The sequence below is a fragment of the Dissoconium aciculare genome (assembly GCF_010015565.1).
Source record: "Dissoconium aciculare CBS 342.82 unplaced genomic scaffold K489scaffold_3, whole genome shotgun sequence".
In the NCBI taxonomy this organism is placed as follows: domain Eukaryota; kingdom Fungi; phylum Ascomycota; class Dothideomycetes; order Mycosphaerellales; family Dissoconiaceae; genus Dissoconium; species Dissoconium aciculare.
Window position 1 is genome coordinate 2,306,800 of NW_022984953.1, and position 21,143 is coordinate 2,327,942.

Consider the following 21,143-nt stretch of genomic DNA (forward strand, 5'->3'; position numbering starts at 1 on the left):
TCCTTTGTTCATTCTCGGGATATCTCTCACGCCTCTGCTGTACCCTCTGATGGGGGGTTTTCCTTCCATTTTCAAATCGTGATATTGCCGGCCACCAATGTCGCCGACGACGACCACATTGTAAAGAAGAGATAATAATGGACGGGAAGCTAGGCTCCATCTCACCTTGTGCTTAAAGTGTCAAGATCATTCACGGCGTCCCATTCATTCTTCAGGTCTGCCCGCTGCACTGCGAGCACAAATAGACTTTCAGCCCTGCAGACTTGCTTATCGCGTTATCGGACCCTTGGGTGGTTTGGCTGAGCACGACACGCGCTTCCTCTCGGACACAACCACACATCCATCGACTCCGACTATACCAGAAGTGTGACCTCGCCGCCACCAAAAGCATGGCGGGTCTCTACTGCTCACGTGCTGCAGGCGTGCTGTGCCGCGCCGCGAGTGCTCCTCGTCTTCTTGGTCTCCATATATGTAGACAAAGGTAGGTCGGTATTATATTTCCGAGTGGTTTCAATCCCACAGATACATCTTCCTTCCTCTCGTTGATCTCTCGGTCTTACTACAGCAGTCGTTGACCTACGATCACGAGATCCTGTCCAGGCGTGCAAGTAGTCATCTGATCTTCTCTGCTAAAGATCGAGAGATATTACCACAAGACGTTCCAGAAAAAGAAAAAGAAAAAGAAGCAATGGCAGCATTATCAACCTGCCCTCCCCTCACCCGCTCCTCCGTGCAAGCCGCCCACCTTCGCATCTCGAAACACATTCATAAAACCCCCATCGTAACATGCCAGACCCTCAACCAGGTGGCCTCGACACCCATCTGCTCACGGTCCGCCGAATTCACCCCTCGCGCCTCATCGTCGTCGATCGAACACGATATCAGGCCAAAGGTGACCCTAGAGGAATCGACTGCGAATCCCCAGATCAACATCTTCTTCAAATGCGAGAACCAGCAGCGGATTGGGGCGTTCAAGGTCCGCGGGGCGTTCCATGCGCTGGGGAGATTGATTGAGATGGAGGGGTTGGAGGCCGTGAGGAGGAAGGGCGTGGTTACGCATAGTAGCGGTAAGATCTTCGACCGTCATTCTCTGCGTGCTTAGGCGATCGCCTTCACTTTTTGCTCCTGCTAGAAAACGCCTCGAATCCTACAGAGATGGAAGAACTCCAGAGTTTCACAACATACACCATGTCTCGAACACGCGACTGGCGACGTGCGCTACTGACAGTCTCCTCCGCAGGGAACCACGCCCAGGCCCTCGCCCTCGCTGCCAAAACCTACGGGATCCCCGCCCATATCGTCATGCCCCGGATTTCCACCACCTCCAAAATCGCCGGCACCCAGCGCCAAGGTGCAAACGTCATCTTCTCCGGCTCGACGAGCGACGAGCGCGAAGCCGCTGTCGCGGACGTCATCGCCCAAACCGGCGCCATCCTCATCCCGCCCTACGACCACCCGGACATCATGCTCGGCCAGGGCACGCTCGCGCTGGAACTCGAGGAACAAGTGCAAACGCTCCTCAAAACCAACCCCGACCTCGACATCAACTCGCAATCAACATCCTCCTCGTCCAACCCCGAGGAGGACGCCGGGGGCCACCTCGACGCGATCATCACCACCTGCGGCGGCGGCGGCATGCTCAGCGGGCTCTGCACGGCCATGAGCGGCACGGGGGTGCACGTGTTCGGCGCGGAGCCGCGGCACCAGGGCGCGAACGACGCGGAGCGCGGGCTCGCGGCGCGGCCGCCCACGCGCATCACGCGGGTGAAGAGCCTGACCGTGGCGGACGGCGCGCGCACCCCGGTCGGCCTGCACCCGTGGGGCGTGATCTCGGACGCGGGGCGGTGCGCGGGCGTGTACAGCGCGGACGAGGAGCAGATCGCGCTCGCGCTGCGCCTGGCCATGGAGCGCGCCAAGCTCTTCATCGAGCCCACTGCCGCCCTGCCCCTGGCCGTCGTGCTCTTCAATGAGGCCTTCCGGAGGAGGGTGGTGGAGTTGCTGGAGCAGCGCAATGCGGCGGCGGGGAGGGACGGGAGGACCCCGAGGAAGGGCTGGAATCTGGGCGTCGTGTTGAGTGGCGGGAATACGACGATGGAGGCTTTGGCGAAGATCTTCGGGGAGGAGGACGGTGGAGACCGCGCTCGGCTGTGATGGGGGTGGGAACTCCTGCTGTTGTTCTTTTTCCCGGGTTGATTGTTGGCGAAGCCTCCGCCGGAAAGGATATGAAAGTACCTGTGCCCTTTATGCATCATTTCAGAACACAGAAACAAAGACCTCTCGAAATCAAAAGCACCGCTTCATTATGCTATCACACACACCGGAAGAGAAGAAAATAAGAAAAATCAATAAAAGAGGTTTGGCCCTCCCCCTCAATCATAGAACCCCATAATCTTATTCGCCCGATCCAGCACCTCCCTCTGCCCGGCCCCCAACCCCTCGGCATCACTATCCCACGCCTCAAGCCCCATCGCCCTCAAGCCCTCCACTCGGCCAGCGGCTTCCTCCATCTGCACGAACCCCTCGACATCCATCCTCCCGACATGCGCGCCCTCCGCCACGGCGCCTTCGTCGCCGAAGTCCGGCGACGTGGCGCCGACGAGGAACGCGCGCCGCTGCCGCTCCAGCGCCTCCGCGTTGCGCTGCGTCAGCGGACACACGGGGATGTACAGCACGCTGGAGTCGTGGGCGCCGCAGTGGGTCGGGTCGACGGCGTGGATGGTGTCGCAGTGCCAGACGACGTAGTCGCCGGGGTGGACGCGCGGCAGGGAGATCATGGTCTGCGGGAGGAGCAGGTGCGGGTGGTCCGCTTGCGTGAGCTCCTGGCCTTGGCCCGGCGAGGAGCCCGGGAGGGTGGCGGTCTGCGGGTCGCAGAGGGTCCATTCTTGCTGTTGCGCTGCGGCGGGAGAGTCGGGTGATGATGGCGCTTTCGGGGTGAAGAATGGTCGCAGGAGGTAGTATGCTGTGGCGAGCTTGAAGAGCGGGTTCACGAGTAACGTCCCCTCGCCCGGGCCGGTGGTGCTCATGGAGAGCCAGCCTTGGAACATCCGGAACATGCTGCATGCGCCGGTGCCGGCGTAGAGATCGGAGTTGACACCGAGACGGGGGCGGGCGGCCCAGGCGTCGAAATCTTCCCATCGGCCGTCGAAGATGGCTTCGTAGACGCCGTTGGCGCGTCGTCCGCCGTAGCCGGCGTCTTCCCATCGCTCGCATGAGCCGCCATCGACATGTGGGCCGAGCGCGAACTTGTTGTCGCCCGGAAGACGAATGCGGAAGCGGTCGGCGTAGGTGACGGGATGGCTGGTGGATATCAGCGGCGGAGGTTGTTGTTGTTGCTGTTGCTGTTGCTTCTGTGAACATGCGCAACCACCTACGATCGGCGCGGGCGCGGGTGGCGAAGTGTGCCAGAATTCCTCCATCAGCCATTTCTGAGTGTGGAGCAGATTTGGATGACTCCGGGCGCGGACTTGCGAAGGCGACCAATAGAGCTCGTAGACCTGGGGATTTTCAGGAGGGAAAGCACGCGTCCTTTCGGCGTTTGCTGCGATGTATTCGCGAATGTCGGTCTTCAGCGCGAGCGCTTCGTTCTCTGGGAGAACATTCCGAATGACTGCCACGCCATACTTCTTGAGCGCAGAGCGAAAGGTTGTGCTGGCGGAGGAGAGGTCCTGGTATTGGATCTCAGGGATGATGGATGAGCCCTTTTCGATGATGTCTTGTGTTTCTTTGCGAAGCTCAGTAAGCAGCCGGCTCCATGAGGCTTCGATACGAGCTTCATTGCCTTGGATTAGGCGAGTTTTGATGTCGGCAAAGCGAGCATCCAGGGGCTTGGGCGGGCTGCCGGAGAGAGAAGCAAAGGCATTGGAAATATCTCCCTCACGTCGTTGAGCGGTGGATGTCGCATTTGGGTGAATGGTATTTGAAGTGAACCCTCGACACAATATTAGACGATGTTGAACTGTCGGTCGACTTCGTGAAAGAATGCGAGTTGCCATGTCGCGTCGCGTTGATTTGAGTGGAGAACGGGAGAGGGCTTCTAGTACGTGCTTCCTTGTAAAACTTCTTGCTATTGACTTGTACTCAGTGCAATGGGTTATCGTTTAGAGCCATTTTCCTATCACGCGAACATCAGACTGCTTAAATGCCATCACTCTGTACGTTCTTGTCCATATGGTCGAGGACCAAGAATAGCGGCAAGGACGAATCAGGATGACGGCCGAGATTTCCTCATTGGGACAATCCGCTATTTGATGGCAGAAATCATCACCAATTTAGCCGCGACACCAGGACAATGCATGGATGATAATTATGTCAAATGATAAATATGATAAACGCTAATCAATCAGCAATGCGAACCAGTCGGAGCTGTGTGTTCCGCGTCCGACAATATGCGTACAGGGTATTGAGCGATAGATCACAAACATGGCCTCCAAGATCTCTTCTAATGATGTTTTCTAATGATGAAGTTCTTCCGTCTTCGTATATATCGGGAGCGATGTACTCATTGCGAAAGCGTGTCTTGAAAGCCACTGATGACGCTACTTATTTGGAGCGATGAAAGTCGATGAAGCAAAATTATGGGCACAGAAGCATTATGCCTTGTCGGTGTCATTGATACCACCCGCGGTGATGATGTAGTTGGCCTCGTTCTCAGGGCAATCTGCATCGACAGCGTCAGTCACCAACATCACGACTCTCGAAGAAGCAAGACGCGATATCAAACCTGGTGAGTCAATGACTTTGGCGACACGTTCTTCACCACGGCCCTTGCGAAGCAACACACGGGTGCTGGATGCGTGTGCCAGGACATGTCCGCCGATCGGCTTCCTCCCATCAGTAGCCATGAATGTCGCGCCGGGATCAGATTGGACCTGGTTTGTCAGGAAGACTGTGAGGTTGAATTCTTCTGCGTATTCTACCAGTTTTCGGAGGTGTTGGCCGAGCTTCTGTTGGCGATCGTTGAGCTCGCCGCGGCCTTGAAAGTCGCCTCGAAAGAGGTTCATGATGCTGTCGACGATGAGTAGGCGATACTCGCCGCTGGTGAATTGCTCCGCCATATTGCAGAGAAGCTCGTGTTGATGTTCGCTGTTCTTGGCTCGGGCGTACAGTATGTTATCAACGATCTGTTCACCATCCACACCAAAGCGTTTGGCGATCTCCTCGACTCGCTCAGGACGAAACGTGCCTTCGGTATCTGATTATGACTATCAGCAACTCGTAGTATGGTCTCTGGCTTCAATTTTACTTACCAAGGATTGCAACCTTGCCCTCAGCACCACCCACGTCTCTAGGTAATTGTGCCATGACCGCCAATGTGTGGCACAATTGCGTCTTGCCACAGCGGTACTCTCCGTATACCTCGTTCACGCTTCGAGATTCGAATCCACCCTTCAGGAGAGCATCCCAGGCTTTGCTACTAGTCGAGATCCGGTGACAGCTTCTTCGGAGGACGGCCAGCTCTCCAAGTGTCATAAACCCATTTGCAGAAGGCTGTGAATGATGTTAGATATCGTTTCCAGTGTCAGAGATGAGGCTTTGATCAAGATAAGCACGTACTAGACACTTTCGAACCGCATCGCGGACCTTTTCCACCTTGACTTCGGAAAAGCCTTTGATCTTCAAAAGAGTCTTGGTGGTAGCGCTTTGTATCGACTGTATACCCGGTGCGTCAGTAATTCCGGAAGCTGACAGCCCTTGCCTCTCGTATACCCACGCCGACAGTGTAGAAGTGATTGTTTTTGAGCTTGGTGATGTCGGTCTGACCGATTCCTTAAACATCGCGATCAGTAGAACGCGGTCAAGGCTTGGATTGATTGTGTAATTCACCGTGGTGCTGTAACTCATCTACATCGGTGAACGATGATACGATGATCTGCGGTACGGAAAGATCAGAGATTGATTCGAAGAAATGCGGTGTAAGGGAAACATGACTAACCTCGTCGTCATCGCTGCTGATGACCGATGGTGGCATTTTCACCTTTGCAAGTGACGTTTGAGACTTGGACGTGTTTTCACGAGGCGCTTATCGACGCTCCCGATTTGCGGACGTGACAGAAAGATATGAGAATATAGTGCTGGTAGTTTTAATGCGTAGGAAACGAGAAGAGCCCGAAGAAAGAGAGATTGATGCAAAGGTGAAGCTGTACGAAAATGGCCACACATGTTCCAATTGATGGCCATTTAGATGGGGCTTGCAGCGTGTCTTGTGTAACCAAAGTCACGTTGCCATTATTTTGCCGTCCACAAGCTTCTGACAGCCAATGCAGAGACAACACTTTCTCAATGACAATTTCGCATAGTAGAGCTCTTGTGTCTTCCAAACCTCATATCGATTCCTATCTGAGCAAATAATCAAGAATGCGTGCCGTGAATCCAGCAGTGGTTGGAAAATGACGCAGCATCGCTCTCAACCTTCTCATATCTCATCTGCTGACAGCAACCTCGACCTCTGGAGGAGTGATCGACCCTTTCTTGTCATTCATCACCCCAGGCTTCTCGCCCTCAGTGTCCAACACGGTAGCACGGCCATGTGTAACTCGGCCCTGACCACCCGTCAAATCCTTGAAAATTGCCTTGATCGTACGCACGCTTGTCCGTCGTCCCTCCCAGACGGGATACACGCCCACAGCCAGCGCAGTACCAAACAACCAGATGATGCCCACAGTCACCCAACCTGTGAAGAATGATTTCGAAAAGACGTATCCGGAGCCGTAGAGCGGCATAGGCCAGAGTACGAGCAAGGCAAGCGTGAGGACAATGGTGAGCGTTCGGGCGATTTTGGCGGCGCGCGAAAGCTTGCGTTGCTCTTCCTCTTCAGCTGCTTGGCGTTGAGCAGGAGAGACTGCGTGCTCGCTTCCAGGAATCGACTCCGGGTCCATATGCGCGGCAGCGGCAAGGTCCGAGTCATCGCCTTTTCGGATCTCGTGCATGGTCTGCCAGTCGTACTGGGGAGTTTTGAAGACAAATGATAGCAAGGGCGAGAAGACGAGAGGAGTAAGGAGGGCAACTACATTTCCTGCCAACATAGGGTTGCTGTACATCATTGATTAGTATCCTCTATGGATTCATCCCATCGAAACGCAACTTACTTCGATCCTGTCGCAATGACAGAGAGTTCCCCAAATTCACGCTTGGCGGTCACCAGCCATGCGATCAAGGAACAGACAAGAGCGAGCGGTGGTGTGAATGTTGCCGCAGCCCAAGACTGTCGGGACCACAGCAGCGTCAACGAAGCTGGCAACACGGCTCCACTGATGATGACTCCCATCATCAAGTAGAGATATCCCATGGAGATTCCAATGTAGTAGAGCCCAGTGCTGAAGCCGGCCATAATGATCGCAAAGACGACACAACTCATGTGGGACATGTAGATGAGTTTCTTGCCAGTGGCTGCAGGGTTAATGTATGATTGGTAGATATCGTAGGTGAAGATTGAGGAGACCGCAATGAGCTCAGCGGACATGGCACTTGTCACCGCCATGAAGATCAAGAGCAGAGTGGCAGCAGCTCCACCGGATCCAAGCATGGCCACAGCGGCGTTGGGTAGCACTAGACCGGCCGAGACATCGGCAGCAGCCATGCGGGCCGGGAATGTTGGAAATGCCGGGTTGGTCTCGAGGGCGATAGCAGCGAGACCCATTGTGGTAGCCGCGAGCCATGGGATTGCGAACCAGGAGAGTCCACCAGAGATGTAGCCGGGCAGAGCGTGAACGGGCGATGCGGCGATGGCCTTGTTGTAGTAACCGTTGTCGCAAAAGACAGTGCCGAAGTTGCCAACGATGTTGATGACTAGTAAAAAGATTCAGTTTAGAATTCATTTTTTTTTAAATTGAAAGCATGATGCCTACCGAAAAAGATGGCGCCCTCTTTTGACTGCATGGTCAAATAGCTTCCTTGAGCATTGCCCTCAACAGGATGACGTTCTGCAGCAGCAACCAAGAGATCGTAAACGGCGCCCGGGCTGCCCAGGAGATCGCTTGTGGCGTAAGCAGTGAATGCAAAGATCATCAGAATTATAATGATCATCACGGTGTGTACGTAGTCAGTCAGAAAGGTGGCCTTGATACCACCAAACATAGTGTAAAGTACGACACCGACGGGAAGGAGGAAACAGGCCGCAGCTGTTGGAACTCCCGTGAGTGATGTGACTAGAAGTCAATGGTCAGCCAGCAGTCACGTTCGAGGCTGTTTCGAAACGTACCAACAGCTGAGCCTCCGGTCAGAAGCATAGCAGTTACCAAAATGTTGGTCAAGAGACCAAACACGATGTACACGCCGTGAGTGACAGCACCATATCGAGCGCGAATAGCTTCAAGGCTTCAAATATTGGTCAACGAAGTGGTTCAGACGAACAGGAAGTTGAGCTCAGCACTTACAAGGTGTGGGCATTGGGAGCCTTGCGCTTCAATTCGATGGCCAGTGTAGCAAATAGGATGACCTGGACGGTGGCACCGCTCGCATACCAGAAAGGACCAGAAACACCATAGTTGTAAGCAACGCTGGACGATTGCAGCAAAGTCGCGGCCCACGTCCAAGAAGAAACAACTGCTGAAGCGACGAGACCGGATTTGACGGTTCGACCGGCAGTGCTGAAGACTTCTGACGTTTGGAGTTCGTTGTTGTATCGTTTGAGCACAAAGGTCGTCAGCATCATTCCAAAGCTGTAGTGGGCGATGATCAGTCAAGTTAGAGATCAATCCTCAAAGACAGACATCGCAGTACACCTACGCGAAAAGGAAGCCCAGGCCGATGATAACGCCATAGCCAGTGGCCTGCGACAATGGTGGAGTCGACGACATTTCAACTGTTGATCAAAAGGGTAGACCGTGAAGTTGCTGGAGGCGAGCATGACAGGCAACGAGCATGCTTTTGACTTCGACCTTGATGCCGACATCGTTGCACCATTCGACCAGTATCGATAGCATATTACTCGATGTGAATACGGCATAAGGTTGGAAGTGTCCAGGGTACATCGAAAGTCTACACGCCCTGACATGGATGTGTATAGATAAGATGTTCACTAGTCCGCTTGGTTACAACGGTAGTGTGGCTCCGAGATCTTAGCCAATGTCAGCGCACTTGCCTCGAAACAACATATGACTACGTTAATGCGAAGATATTTGAAGCCAAATACCGTTGCATTGGGCTTACGGCCAGACTCCACTCCAATTCGCAGACAGGTCACTGATAAGAGATCCCAACTCTTCACACCATACATGCTAGCGACCTGCATGTGCCATGTGCTTCTCAGTGGGGGAAGTACAATCGATGGTCTGACCAAAACGCCGCCACGAAGGAATTCAATACAGATAAGCAAGCGAAATGTGAACACAGCGCCTGATCATCGCTGATAAGACGCGAATTATCTGCCGGGGACTGTTAAGCTAATGTGAAGACTTTGCGGGTAGCATTGCCATGTGGAAGCCATACGCTACCCGATGCTCCAGAGGGCTGGGCTGAATTGATCCGAACGTCGTTCTAGAATCGTCACTCTCATAAAGAGGAGGCAGGGAGACCTTGACGATGACATTCGGGACAAGGGTCTACGTCGAGGGTTCCACGCCATGCGGAATGAACCGGGAACTCGACAAGCGCTCGTTAGCAATCTTTGCGCATTGCATCATGGGAAATGCGAATTCACTTCATGATGGTGTATCTGGTAAGACTTCGCTTATTGTATACTAAGCATTGCCTTTGGACAGCAACTTGGCCAAGCTAATATGTTAGGCGAAAGGTAATAGACAAACGTTCATGCGATCTCGAACGACCATTCCCAATGGCATGATGTCGCGTGGGCATGGTTGGATCCTCCTTCGGTAACGAAGCGTCATCCTTCAAGGACGTCCCAGTCGGATCTGATCCGATCTCATGAAATCCGCAGCGACAGTTCTCCGCGGAGCACTCCTCGCGTGTGGGAAGGATATATACTAGGAATTCATTCATTTACTCTCAAAACGTCCAAATCATTCAAACAACAGCAAGCAATATCACATTTTCCAGAGAAAGAAAGAGGAAAGAAGGGCGTTTTAGATTTGGGAGGCGAGGAAATGTAAGATGCCAATCAATGCTAGAGCATGTCGCCATGTCCATCAAATTCCGTTGAGTGGAGGAACAAATCTTTCGAGACTGGTATTCAGTGTCAATTGATCAGTTGCCATCAGCCATAATCATGTAAATTTTGGAGGCCCATTGAATCTACGAAGGACAGTTCTGTCGCCTGCAGTATGCACCACCATCGTCAAACCATTTACCCTGTGCCAAGCCGGATAAAATGTTCAAAATAGTTGAGAGTCGGAGGTTCTGAATCGGGTAACGAAGCGAATTTAGGGCCCGAAGAGCTCCATTGCAGCCAACTGACGGTTGATGAGGCTCGTTGTCGTCATGGTGCGACCGCAGGGTAAATTCTGGTGGAGTGTGTGCTATTTATGCTCCCAATGAGTGAGGCGATCATGAAAGATATGTTTCTGAACTCAGTTCGTCCGTTCATCAAAGCAAGAAATATTTAACTCAAAAAAGAAGCGTTTGTCACAATCAAGATGGGCAAAGAAGAGGTGTGTGATTTTCGTTTATGTGCGCAATGTTCAAGAGATGTCCCGAAATGTCATGTCATCAAAATTGAAGCAAGGAACGAGAGCCCCACCATTCATCAAGGTTGACGAAACCCACAAAAGCGAGGCTCAATCCCCAACCCAAAAAGTTACCTCAGAAGTCCAAAAGCATCCGCTATTCTCGCAGGGAGGAAGATGACTAACACTCCCGCCATGACGGGCACACACAGAACCTCTCCTTCGTGCTCGAAAAAGCAAACAGCGTCAAATTCGAAGACCGACCGATCCCCAGCCTGAAGTCCCCCTACGACGTCCTCGTCAATGTCAAATACACCGGAATCTGCGGCAGCGATGTGCACTACTGGGTGCACGGCGCCATCGGCCATTTCGTCGTCAAAGCGCCCATGGTGCTAGGCCACGAATCCAGCGGGATCGTGACCGCCGTGGGTGACGGGGTGCGCACACTCAAGGTCGGAGACCGCGTGGCGATGGAGCCGGGGGTACCGTGCCGTCGCTGCGTGCGATGCAAGGACGGGAAGTACAATTTGTGTCCGGATATGGCGTTTGCGGCGACGCCCCCGTTTGATGGCACGCTGGCGAAATTCTATGCGCTGCCGGAGGATTTCTGTTATAAGCTCCCGGAGCAGGTCTCGTTGGAAGAGGGCGCATTGGTGGAGCCGTTGGCGGTGGCGGTACATATCTCCCGGCAGGCGGCAGTCTTCCCTGGCGCGAGCGTGGTCGTGTTTGGCGCGGGACCGATCGGTCTGCTGTGCTGCGCCGTCGCGAGGGCATTCGGCGCTACTAAGACTGCAGTCGTGGACATCAACGAAGGGAGACTTGACTTCGCTGTCAAGTATGCAGCGACGCACAAGATTGTCGCCAAGAGAGAGTCATCAGAGGATGCTGCGGCGCGGATCATTTCAGAAGCCGACCTGGGCAACGGTGCGGATATCGCCATCGATGCAAGTGGCGCAGAACCTTGCATTCAAGCGGCGATTCATGTCCTCCGTGTCGGTGGCACATACGTGCAGGGTGGCATGGGCAAGGCCGATATTATCTTCCCGGTCACTGCCATGTGCACCAAAGAGTTGAACGTCAAGGGAAGCTTTCGTTACGGAAGCGGCGATTACAAGCTCGCGGTGGATCTGATCCACAGTGGTCGGGTCAATGTCAAAGAATTGATCACTGGACAGGTCAAATTCCGAGATGCTGAGAAGGCCTTTAATGAAGTCAAGGCTGCCAAGGGCATCAAAATCCTGATTGAGGGTGTCGAGGAGTAGCGTGTAACCTTGAAAATTTCAACCCCGGCCAATTCTGCTCGTCCTCGAGTTTGTCCCCGTGTATTGCATTCTCATTCTGGTCGCAGCTTTCCTCTTCTCCTCTTCATCTCTTCCAAACGTCTGCGATCTTCCTCGAATCCGCGCACTAGATCCTGCGCCTGCTCCTTTTTCTTTTCCCGAACTTGGAAACGGTAGAAATCGCTCTTGACCATATTCTGTTGACGCTTCTTGAGCTCCTCTTCCTTTGCTCGAGTCTCCTCCTCTTTGGCAGGACCCGACCGTCCACCACGCGTGACCGTAATAAAGCCATCCTCGTCCGGTTCGGAGCGTTGCTTGGCAAGCATCCTCATTCTCGCTTCCTCCTTGGCGGTGAAGGCATCCATGTATGCGTCAACGCTCGATTGGAGAACGTTGGGATCTGGAAATCGGAGATGGTGGTGGTTAAGATATCGTGCCGATCCTAAGCTTGGCAGTTTCTTTGCAAGTCCCGCGCCCCATTGGATCTCTCTCTTGGTCTTGACGGCTTTTCGCACTTCTTTTATTGCCAGATCGGCGCTGGTTTTGTCCACGAACGTAGCAATTGCGGTGCCGCCACTGTGGTGAAGCGAACGATCCCAAGTTTCTGGTAGTAGCCCGAATTCCTCATCGTCCAGATTGCTATCATCTCCAGCATCCTCAGAGATGCGTTTCCGCTTCTTTCCCTGTGTGGTTGGCGCTACCGGCGCATTGATTCCTTTGCCGACTCGTGCAGCTTCGAATGCGACTTTCTCTATTCGTAGACCGCCAAGTTGATCTGCAAAGAGGCTTCGAACATGAAGTTCTGTTGCATCGACGGGGACATTGACGAGGAAGACCTCCCGGGGTGTATCCTCGGTCGGAACTTTGGGCGTGTTGGCGCGAACGTAAAGATAATGTGTTGTCTTGTGCGGATATGCCGATGACGAAGGAGTCGTCAATGGAAGAACATGGAAGTCATTGACGATGCCGAGAGCTTTGACAGTCGTTCTCGTGGCCATCGGATCGGGTTGTAGTCGTGGTAATGAATTTATTTAGAGATGGAGCATTCACTCATCGTGAATTCGAAGCCATCGCGAAATTTTGGAATTTGTCGAATGCTGACTAAGCGCGCTGTGTCGGAGGTCGTCCCCGAACACTTGCCCGTCAGTTGCAAGTTGCCCGCAGCACCATCTGCCATCATCGAGAATTCAAATCCGTGCCGATATATTCCCTAGGCTCGAAATCAACTTCAATGATTGATAGCGATCAGGCTTCAGTGAAGCAATGAGATAAGTAGCAGCTCAGAACAGTCAGCAGATCCAGGCCAAACTTCCACGAAATAATGATGAGTCGAGCTGAATCATGGATCGAACGCCCATCATTTCGAGTGGCATATATCGTCGCTACCTTGTTCGTTTCTGTGTTGTTGCCATATCTGGTTGATTCAAACCCAATAATGGCTATACAGGCGATACCCCAATATCCGCGGACCTCGTGGGTGGGCTGTGACGTTTTGCTGGCATGTTGACTGGTGGGGCACATGCGGCGTTTGGGACCCTGGGCCAAATATTATTATTAGACTTTGGAACTCGTTCGTCACCGCTGCTGCGGCGAGAGCTATACGATCTCTACAGATCTATGCTGCAAATACCACGCTGTAACTTGCCAACTTACCTGTCTCTCCAAATTTCTCTTTGTCACCTTCAACAGCTCCACGAAATTTGTAACTTCACATACTGGCACCATGGAGACCGTCAACAACCTGCTCGCTTCAGTCGGCTTGAAGAACAAGCCCGACACCGAAGCAGCTCCACAACTACCAACCGAGTCAGAGTTGAAAGAGATCAGAGACAAGTATGAGAAAGCTGGCCAAGGTCAAGTCTTTGCGTTCTACGATGATCTCAAGAAAGACGAACAGGCGACTTTGTACCAGCAACTCCAGCCCATCGATCCAGAACACATCAACAAAATCACCCAGAGAGCATTGAACCCACCGAAGAGCGAGAGTGAAACTGAGAAGCCGAAGCTTGAGCCTCTGCCTGAATCAGCGACCACTTCTACCATCAGCAGTGAGGAGGAACACCTCGATAAATGGTACAAGTCTGGTCTCGAACTCATCGCCGCCAACCAAGTTGGTGTTGTGCTCATGGCAGGTGGTCAGGGAACTCGATTGGGGAGCTCAGCGCCGAAAGGTTGCTACGACATTGGTCTCCCCAGCAAAAAGTCGCTGTTCCAGCTCCAGGCTGAACGAATTCTCAAGCTTCAATTGCTCGCCAGCAAGATTCATGGCAAGGAAGAGGTGGTGATTCCGTGGTACATCATGACTTCGGGACCGACTCGCAAGCCTACTCAGCAATTCTTTGAGGACAACAAATACTTTGGGCTCAACCGTAACAACGTCATCTTCTTCGAGCAAGGTGTGCTACCGTGTATCACCATGGACGGTAAGATCCTGCTGGAGACCAAGAGCAAGGTTGCCGTCGCCCCTGATGGAAACGGTGGTCTGTACCAAGCTCTGATCGGCTCTGGTGTCGTACAAGACCTCAGCAAGCGCGGTGTCAAGCACATCCACGCATACTGCGTTGACAACTGTCTCGTCCGTGTTGCCGATCCCGTCTTCATTGGCTTCAGCGCAGAGAAAAATGTCGACATCGCAACCAAGGTTGTGCGCAAGCGCAATGCCAAGGAGAGCGTCGGCTTGATCTTGCAGAAGAACGGCAAGCCCGATGTTGTTGAATACTCCGAGATCGACGCCGAGACCGCCGAAGCTACGGATAGTAAAGACAGCAGTCTACTCAAATTCCGTGCCGCGAACATTGTCAACCATTACTACAGCTACAGCTTCCTGGAATCGATCCCACAGTGGGCCCACCAGCTTCCGCACCACATCGCCAAGAAGAAGATTCCCTACGTTGACGAGAAGGGTAATGCCGTCAAGCCAGAGAAGCCCAACGGCATCAAGCTCGAGCAATTCGTCTTCGACTGCTTCCCATTCTTGTCCATGGACAAGTTCGCCTGCATGGAAGTTAAGCGTGAGGACGAGTTTTCGCCATTGAAGAATGCGCGAGGCACTGGTGAAGACGATCCGGATACCTCTCGGCGGGATATTCTCCTGCAAGGTAAGCGTTTCCTGCAGGCGGCCGGCGCGACAGTCACCGGTGAGGACCCAGAGGAAGGTGTGGAGGTTAGCCCCTTGATCAGCTATAGCGGAGAGGGACTGCAATTCTTGAAGGGCCGAGAGGTTGTAGCACCCGCGGTCATTGAGAAGGAGGATTGAGTAGTACCAGCATTAGCGTTTGAGTCGAGATGAAACGCAAATGATGACTATTTTCCATGTTATTTTCGACCAATGTTCCGAAGTACTGCACTGCAAGTGTGCGCGGTTCTCATCACAAGCCAATTGCGCAAGATGCGACCCTGTGGATTGAGCAAGATAATGACCATCAATGTCCACCGTCGCGTCTTCCCATCGCGGCGCGCAAAACGACAGTCCTGAACTTTTCAAATACACGTTTATCATCTTCCCTTTGCTCTGATCAAGATCGATTTCGGACTTTTGGAAACCTGGCTGTCATCAGTTGCGTGCGCCGGTGCACAACGCTTGCATTGATCCGAGCGAGACACGTGCCGTTTTGCCCCGGCCTCGCGACACGCGAGTTCGTTCTGGGCCCACCAGCTGGCGTTTCCAAAGAATTTTTTACCCAAATCTTGACGTCAAGCATGAGACAACTTATCCCACAATCGATACATGTTTCGATCCATCCATTATTACTCCACACTCGGCACTCAATACGGAAAATGGTAATTTTCGCTCTGACGCTTGCCAATCGCCTTCCCCTCCCTCCCTCTTCTTCTTTCCTCTCTTTCTCCTCTCTATTTCTTGGATAACATATCACGTCACCAAAGTCATTCACAGTTCGCTTCTTTGTTCGCTTTTTGCGGTTTCGGAGGCAGAAGAGGTGTGAGGTGTGAAGAAGCAGCAGCAGCAGAAGCAGCAGACGACCCAGACGGAGAAGTTTCAAGGAAAAGTCACATCGCATTTCGAGATGTCGTCTCTTTCACGCCGTGCCTGCTACAAGTGCGGCAATGTCGGCCACTACGCCGAGGTTTGCTCCAGCAGTGAGCGTTTGTGCTACAACTGCAAGCAGCCTGGTGAGTTCTCTCGTCTCCAAGAATCATCTCAAGACAACGGCTAATCCACCTACCCAGGCCACGAGAGCAACAACTGCCCGCACCCTCGAACCACTGAGAGTAAGTCTGGAAAGAGTCTGCTTGAGCCATTGGATGTTGGAAATATTGACAAAGGGAAAACAGCCAAGCAGTGCTACCACTGCCAGGGTCTCGGTCACGTTCAGGCTGATTGCCCGACTTTGCGTTTGAGCGGCGGCCCTCGCGCTGGCCAATGCTACTCTTGCGGTCAACCTGGTCATCTCGCGGTAAGTCTACAATGTCATTTTATGTTAGCCTCACAGAGTAAATCTGACAATCCTCCAGCGTGAATGCCCGACTCCAGGTGCCGCTCCGGTCGGACGTGGTGCTGGTGGCGCTCGTGGTGGTTTCGTTGGTGGCCGTGGAGGCTTCGCTGGCGGCCGTGGAGGCTTTGCTGGCGGTCGCGGACCAATGTGCCACAAATGTGGTGGACCCAACCACTTTGCTCGCGACTGCCAGGCTCAGGCCATGAAGTGCTACGCCTGCGGCAAACTTGGCCATATCTCCCGCGACTGCACCGCTCCCAACGGCGGTCCGTTGAACTCCGCCGGCAAGACCTGCTACCGCTGCGGTGAGGCTGGGCACATTAGTCGCGAATGCACTCAGGCTCAGACTGAGGCTATCGGTGGCGCGCCGGTCATCAATGGTGGTGTCCCGGCTGCCGCGAACGGCGTGGCTACCGACATCGTCCCTGCCTCAGTTGCCATCTAGGCTTTGCACTCTCGAGGGAAGGCCGATGGACGACTTTCTCTTCGTGGCACAGGAGAGAAACTCGCGGCTGCAAATTTCTTGGCCATTGCATTCTGCGATTCAATGCATTCGATCATTTCGGGTTGACAGCATGGAGAATGCTGGACTTCGCGTTCACTTTCTCCCACATCACGGCACCAATGTTCATGAACAAGGCACGAACTCACGAACAACACACTCATGCTCATCACGACCCTTTCATTCCCGTCCTTTCCTTTCTCACCAAATTACTTCCAGCAGAACCAGAATTACGGCTGCTGCGCCAAGCCTTTGACCAAAACGTTACCTTCACGAACCATTTTCACAGCTACAAGCAGCACATCAAGGAGGAAGAAACCAAGCACGCATGCAACGTCACAAACCGACGACATTGAGATGGGACACTTTCTCCAAGTACGAGCCGAGAAGAGAGAGGAGCAGAGTGGGAGAAGAACGAAACAGGTGTGAAGAAGAAGCAGAACAGGAGAGGCAGAAGATTTCACGAGATGAGCAGGAGAGGAACGGCTTTTATTTCGTGGATATGTATACTTTCGGGATAGTTGCGCCATGAAAATTCAAAATGCACGAAAGCCAATCTCGACTACTATACCCTTTTGTGGTTGTGGTCGTTGCTGCTGCTGCCCTGCTGCCATGTGCGCGATGCAAAGGCGTTGGAAATTTTGCATGTGTTGTTGAAAGGGGCGGTATCCGCAAAGAATTCCCTCCACAACATCAATAGACTGACCTCGTGTGGAGGCCAACGATTATCTCAGGACGGGAGATGTCCACAGCCGCAAGCAACACACACACATCCCCACCCACGCCCAGACATGATCATTCCCATGGTTAATCCAAGGCAGGCCAGACGTCCATCTCGTTGAAACACCCCCCACCATCTATCTATGCGAGTGAGTGAGGGAAAGCCTCGGACATTCCCACCTTTCACTTCAGAAAGAAAAGCAGAGAAAGAAAGCGGAGAAATCTCACAGATCATCAGAGGGAAATTTACACAGTGTGGCCTTCATTCAAAATCTCCCATTCTCGTATTTCTCGCAGGAGGAGTAGGGCAGGCAAACTAACAAACACCACGCCATGCCATGTGTGCTGAAGAACGAAAGAAAGAGTTAAGGGGAAGCAAAAAGGACAGATCCCGGACTCTCGCCGAAGTAGTAGTAATAAGGGAAATCCCGCGCGGGAACACGCACGAATGAGAAAAAGAAACATCGTGTCTTCCTCGTCACAACACAATTGGAAGACATGGCCTTGTCCCAGGTGATAAGAGCGGGTTGTCATGGTAGATCCCTAGCTAGGTAGGCGGCGAGATCCGCGAGGATTACTTACTGACCTACCCAGAATTCCTTTGGTGCATCCCCCTTTCCTGCTTTCTTTGGATGTCATGATATCTTCTGCACAGGGAGTATTCCATTCGGGTTTGCCATCGTTTTGAATTCATCTTCGCTTCGCATGCGGGAACTCTCCTTTCCGAAAGGATAAAAGGAGAGAAGAAAACGAGGGAATTAATCTTCATGACAGACACATCAAAAGGAAAATATAAAAGGCCAAACAAGAGCCTTCACACCCCTCGTACAGCCCGTCGAAACCAAAAAAGGGAAAACATTCTATTCACAGCTCCCCCTTCCCTCCGATCATCCTCCCCTCCTGCGCAGCACCACCGCTCCCACCGTCGAGCCGATCAGCGCCCTCCTCCCCCCTTCTGACAACCCTGTCATAAGCCTCCCTCTCCACCCTCCGACTCTCATCCCTCTGGCCCTCCAGCCGTTCGATGCCCAGGTTAATACTCCGGATGTGCACCTCCAGGGGCACGTATTCGACGCCCAGCGTCTCCGGCATGGCGACGCGCTCGCGGAGGTCCTCCAGGCTGTGCTGGATGGCCTGGAGTTTGACCAGGGTGCCCGTGACGTGGCCCCAGGCGAGGCGGCGGTAGCGACCGACGTCGTCGAGCAGCGCGAGCTGCGCGCTGAGTTTCGCCACGCTGGCCCGGTTCCCGCCGAGTTTGGTCCACAGGCTGGCGAAGAGCTCGTCGGTGTTCTGCGCGAGCTTGACGCCGTCGCGCGTCGCGATCGACGCGATCACGTCGAGCCGGGAGTCGAGGTTGTCAAGGATGCTGCGGAGCGCGTGCGCTTCGGAGATGAGGCTGAGGATTTGATCTTCGACCGCGGCCGTGTGCCGGAGGTATTGGTCGAGGAGCACGTCGCGGGAGAGGGGAAGCGGCTTGAGGGCCGCGAAGGGGTCGAGATGGGTGGAGATCCACCGGGAGAGGCTGCCCTGGGAGGCTTCCGCGTTGTGGACGCCGTCGATGACGCTGAGGGTCCAGCGGTTGGTGGAGAGGATGTGGTCGACGGCGCGCCCGATCCGCGAGTTGAAGCGGCTGAGGTCCGAGGAGGCTTGGCGCGCGGTGTCGATGAAGCCGGTGAATTCGAAGACGAGCTCGTTGCGGGAGTCCAGCTTCGAGTATTGCACCACGTGCTTGAGGTCGCGGATCCCGGCTTCGCTGCGTTTCATGTCGAGCGGGAGGTTGACCCCCGCGGCGGTCCCGGCGAGGACGTCTTGGAAGGCATCTTGTGCGTGGACGAGCTTGTCGAATTCGGCAGCGCCTCGGGCGTGGGCTTGGATGGGAGGTTGTTCCGGACAAAAGGAGAGGTGAGAGGTAAATGGTAGTCGGCAGATTGGTGAAAGGGCGTTGTGAAAGCTGTTGGTGAGAAAGTTGGAGGCAAAGACGAATGCAGCAGCGACGGCGTAGGCCAGCAGTAGCCAGCCTAGTATAGGCTTTGCGTTGTGCACCGCCATACCCATCACACTTCCAGTGTATCCAAGCACAGGTTGAACGACTCGCTGCCATAGAACAGCTGCCGTCTTCGACGCGACATCTGTAGAGCCGTCTTTCTCGTTATCTTCATCTTCTTCTCGCAGACTTGACCCTCTCATACGTCCTGCGTCGCTAGTCATGGAGCGCGTATTCATCCTCGACCGCGGGCCATTCGATCGTGGCGCAATTAAATGCATACTCCCTGCATCGCTGGTGAGGGAGCGTTCGTTGAGACGGAAATGCGGTGTTTGTGCACGCTGCTTCGCCGCTCTTGCTTGGGCCGCTCTTCGATCCTCGTCCTCGCCATCCGGTGACGCGGGCATGACCAGCTCTGGGGGTTCGACAGAGGATCGCAGGACTCGCCGTCGAGGTGTTGCGTCGTCTCTGCTCGCTTTCATGGAGGATCTGCTGTCGCGCAGGACTCGCGAGCGGTATTCGTCGGCCATTTCTCGTCGTTCGTCGTCTTCGTTGTAGATTTGACTGTTGTTCTGTGATGAAGAGTAGTCGGCGTCGTTGTCGTCGTCGACGTCTGCCCAAGACTCGGAAAGGTCCGGACGGGCGCGACGCGTGGTTACCATGATCACACAGGAAGGAGCGCGGTCCTCGTGAGGTATGAGTGGAGTCGTGTCAGTGAGAGAGAGGCAAGATCGCTGTTGGGATAGTGTGCGTCTCTCGGCTGCGTCGAAGCGTTGTAACGAGTCCCGACTGTGATTTTGTGCTGGATCAAGTCTTGATTGTACGAGCGCTAGAGTTCACGAGTCAAGGATGTTGCCTGTAGAAACCTCTGTCTCGGCGCCCTTGCGATGGAGGTATACTCAAGTTGCAGGATGTATATACGCGATCAAAGAGAACAAGGGAGAATAGCAAACGACGAGAACAACAACAACATCGAGCAACCCCGTGACCATGGCAAAACTCCCTGCATCAATCTGCTCCAGAGCAAAGACGCATCGAGAACATCAACGACGCGATTTGTGCATCATCATCATCACCTGGACGAGTCTTTTTTTTCCCGTGGAGGACCATAAACCTGCTGCTAACGCCGCTCGTGGTCATATGCCCGTGTCTGGCGCTTAAAGAGGATGACGTCGGTGTAGATTTCCCAGGTGCAGGGTGGGTCTTTTTTGCCCTTGAAATTCACTTTTCCAGGGACTTTGCGGGCTGGGGAAATGCTAGGGTTGTGGTTTGGGGGGACTATTTGCCGACGACGACGACGACGACGAACAACAACAACATCAACAGTAACATCCAAACCATGTCGTGCTGAGCAACTCCATGTGCCACGTCTACCCGGCATCCCCTCTCACTGTATCTGAAGTTGACAACAGTTGAGACGAAACCGATCAAGTGGGAGTGTATGGTGGCATCACCTCATCACGGATGGCCGAGATCCATTGAATTGTGCCCACTCCCGCGCCGCCAAGATGGCTCCGGTTCAACCGCAGACATAACGGTAAGAACATTAGAAGTTATACACGTCAAGCACCGCCTATCACAATGCGTCAATTGCAAGCCTTTCATGATCCATCCGGTAGAAGCGGTGACAAGAAAAGAAGA

At 53.7% G+C, this 21,143-nt stretch overlaps 8 protein-coding genes across 8 annotated transcripts; 3 read left to right on the plus strand and 5 right to left on the minus strand.

Moving 5' to 3' along the window:
* Nucleotides 1–389: 389 nt before the first annotated feature.
* On the plus strand, nucleotides 390–2,151 carry K489DRAFT_387534 (tryptophan synthase beta subunit-like PLP-dependent enzyme; the record flags this gene model as incomplete). The annotated part of the gene is made up of 3 exons (XM_033606332.1): nucleotides 390–396; nucleotides 696–1,067; nucleotides 1,241–2,151. 3 exons carry the CDS (start codon nucleotides 390–392, stop codon nucleotides 2,149–2,151), a joined length of 1,290 nt encoding a protein of 429 aa, XP_033462701.1.
* Nucleotides 2,152–2,369: 218 nt separating this feature from the next.
* Nucleotides 2,370–4,421, minus strand: K489DRAFT_387535 (DUF1479-domain-containing protein; the record flags this gene model as incomplete). Its single annotated transcript, XM_033606333.1, has 3 exons — nucleotides 2,370–3,347; nucleotides 3,372–3,928; nucleotides 4,394–4,421. 3 exons carry the CDS (start codon nucleotides 4,419–4,421, stop codon nucleotides 2,370–2,372), a joined length of 1,563 nt encoding a protein of 520 aa, XP_033462702.1.
* Nucleotides 4,422–6,298: 1,877 nt separating this feature from the next.
* Nucleotides 6,299–8,901, minus strand: K489DRAFT_164613 (Na+/solute symporter). The gene is made up of 6 exons (XM_033599320.1): nucleotides 8,725–8,901; nucleotides 8,373–8,657; nucleotides 8,198–8,313; nucleotides 7,845–8,144; nucleotides 7,086–7,785; nucleotides 6,299–7,029 (listed from the first exon to the last, which is right to left on the minus strand). The coding sequence occupies exons 1-6, from the start codon at nucleotides 8,793–8,795 to the stop codon at nucleotides 6,420–6,422; spliced, it is 2,082 nt and encodes a 693-aa protein (XP_033462703.1). The 5' UTR covers nucleotides 8,796–8,901; the 3' UTR covers nucleotides 6,299–6,419.
* Nucleotides 8,902–10,532: 1,631 nt separating this feature from the next.
* Nucleotides 10,533–11,824, plus strand: K489DRAFT_387538 (putative xylitol dehydrogenase; the record flags this gene model as incomplete). Its single annotated transcript, XM_033606334.1, has 2 exons — nucleotides 10,533–10,547; nucleotides 10,775–11,824. The coding sequence occupies 2 exons, from the start codon at nucleotides 10,533–10,535 to the stop codon at nucleotides 11,822–11,824; spliced, it is 1,065 nt and encodes a 354-aa protein (XP_033462704.1).
* A 71-nt stretch (nucleotides 11,825–11,895) lies between these two features.
* Nucleotides 11,896–12,840, minus strand: K489DRAFT_314701 (uncharacterized protein; the record flags this gene model as incomplete). The annotated part of the gene is made up of 1 exon (XM_033601035.1): nucleotides 11,896–12,840. One exon carries the CDS (start codon nucleotides 12,838–12,840, stop codon nucleotides 11,896–11,898), a length of 945 nt encoding a protein of 314 aa, XP_033462705.1.
* Nucleotides 12,841–13,565: 725 nt separating this feature from the next.
* Nucleotides 13,566–15,098, plus strand: K489DRAFT_429888 (nucleotide-diphospho-sugar transferase; the record flags this gene model as incomplete). Its single annotated transcript, XM_033608389.1, has 1 exon — nucleotides 13,566–15,098. The coding sequence occupies one exon, from the start codon at nucleotides 13,566–13,568 to the stop codon at nucleotides 15,096–15,098; it is 1,533 nt and encodes a 510-aa protein (XP_033462706.1).
* A 129-nt stretch (nucleotides 15,099–15,227) lies between these two features.
* On the minus strand, nucleotides 15,228–16,001 carry K489DRAFT_164744 (uncharacterized protein). Its single transcript, XM_033599321.1, has one exon. It carries the CDS (start codon nucleotides 15,859–15,861, stop codon nucleotides 15,358–15,360), a length of 504 nt encoding a protein of 167 aa, XP_033462707.1. The 5' UTR covers nucleotides 15,862–16,001; the 3' UTR covers nucleotides 15,228–15,357.
* Nucleotides 16,002–18,382: 2,381 nt separating this feature from the next.
* Nucleotides 18,383–19,567, minus strand: K489DRAFT_314579 (uncharacterized protein; the record flags this gene model as incomplete). The annotated part of the gene is made up of 1 exon (XM_033601024.1): nucleotides 18,383–19,567. The coding sequence occupies one exon, from the start codon at nucleotides 19,565–19,567 to the stop codon at nucleotides 18,383–18,385; it is 1,185 nt and encodes a 394-aa protein (XP_033462708.1).
* Between the last annotated feature and the right edge of the window lie 1,576 nt (nucleotides 19,568–21,143).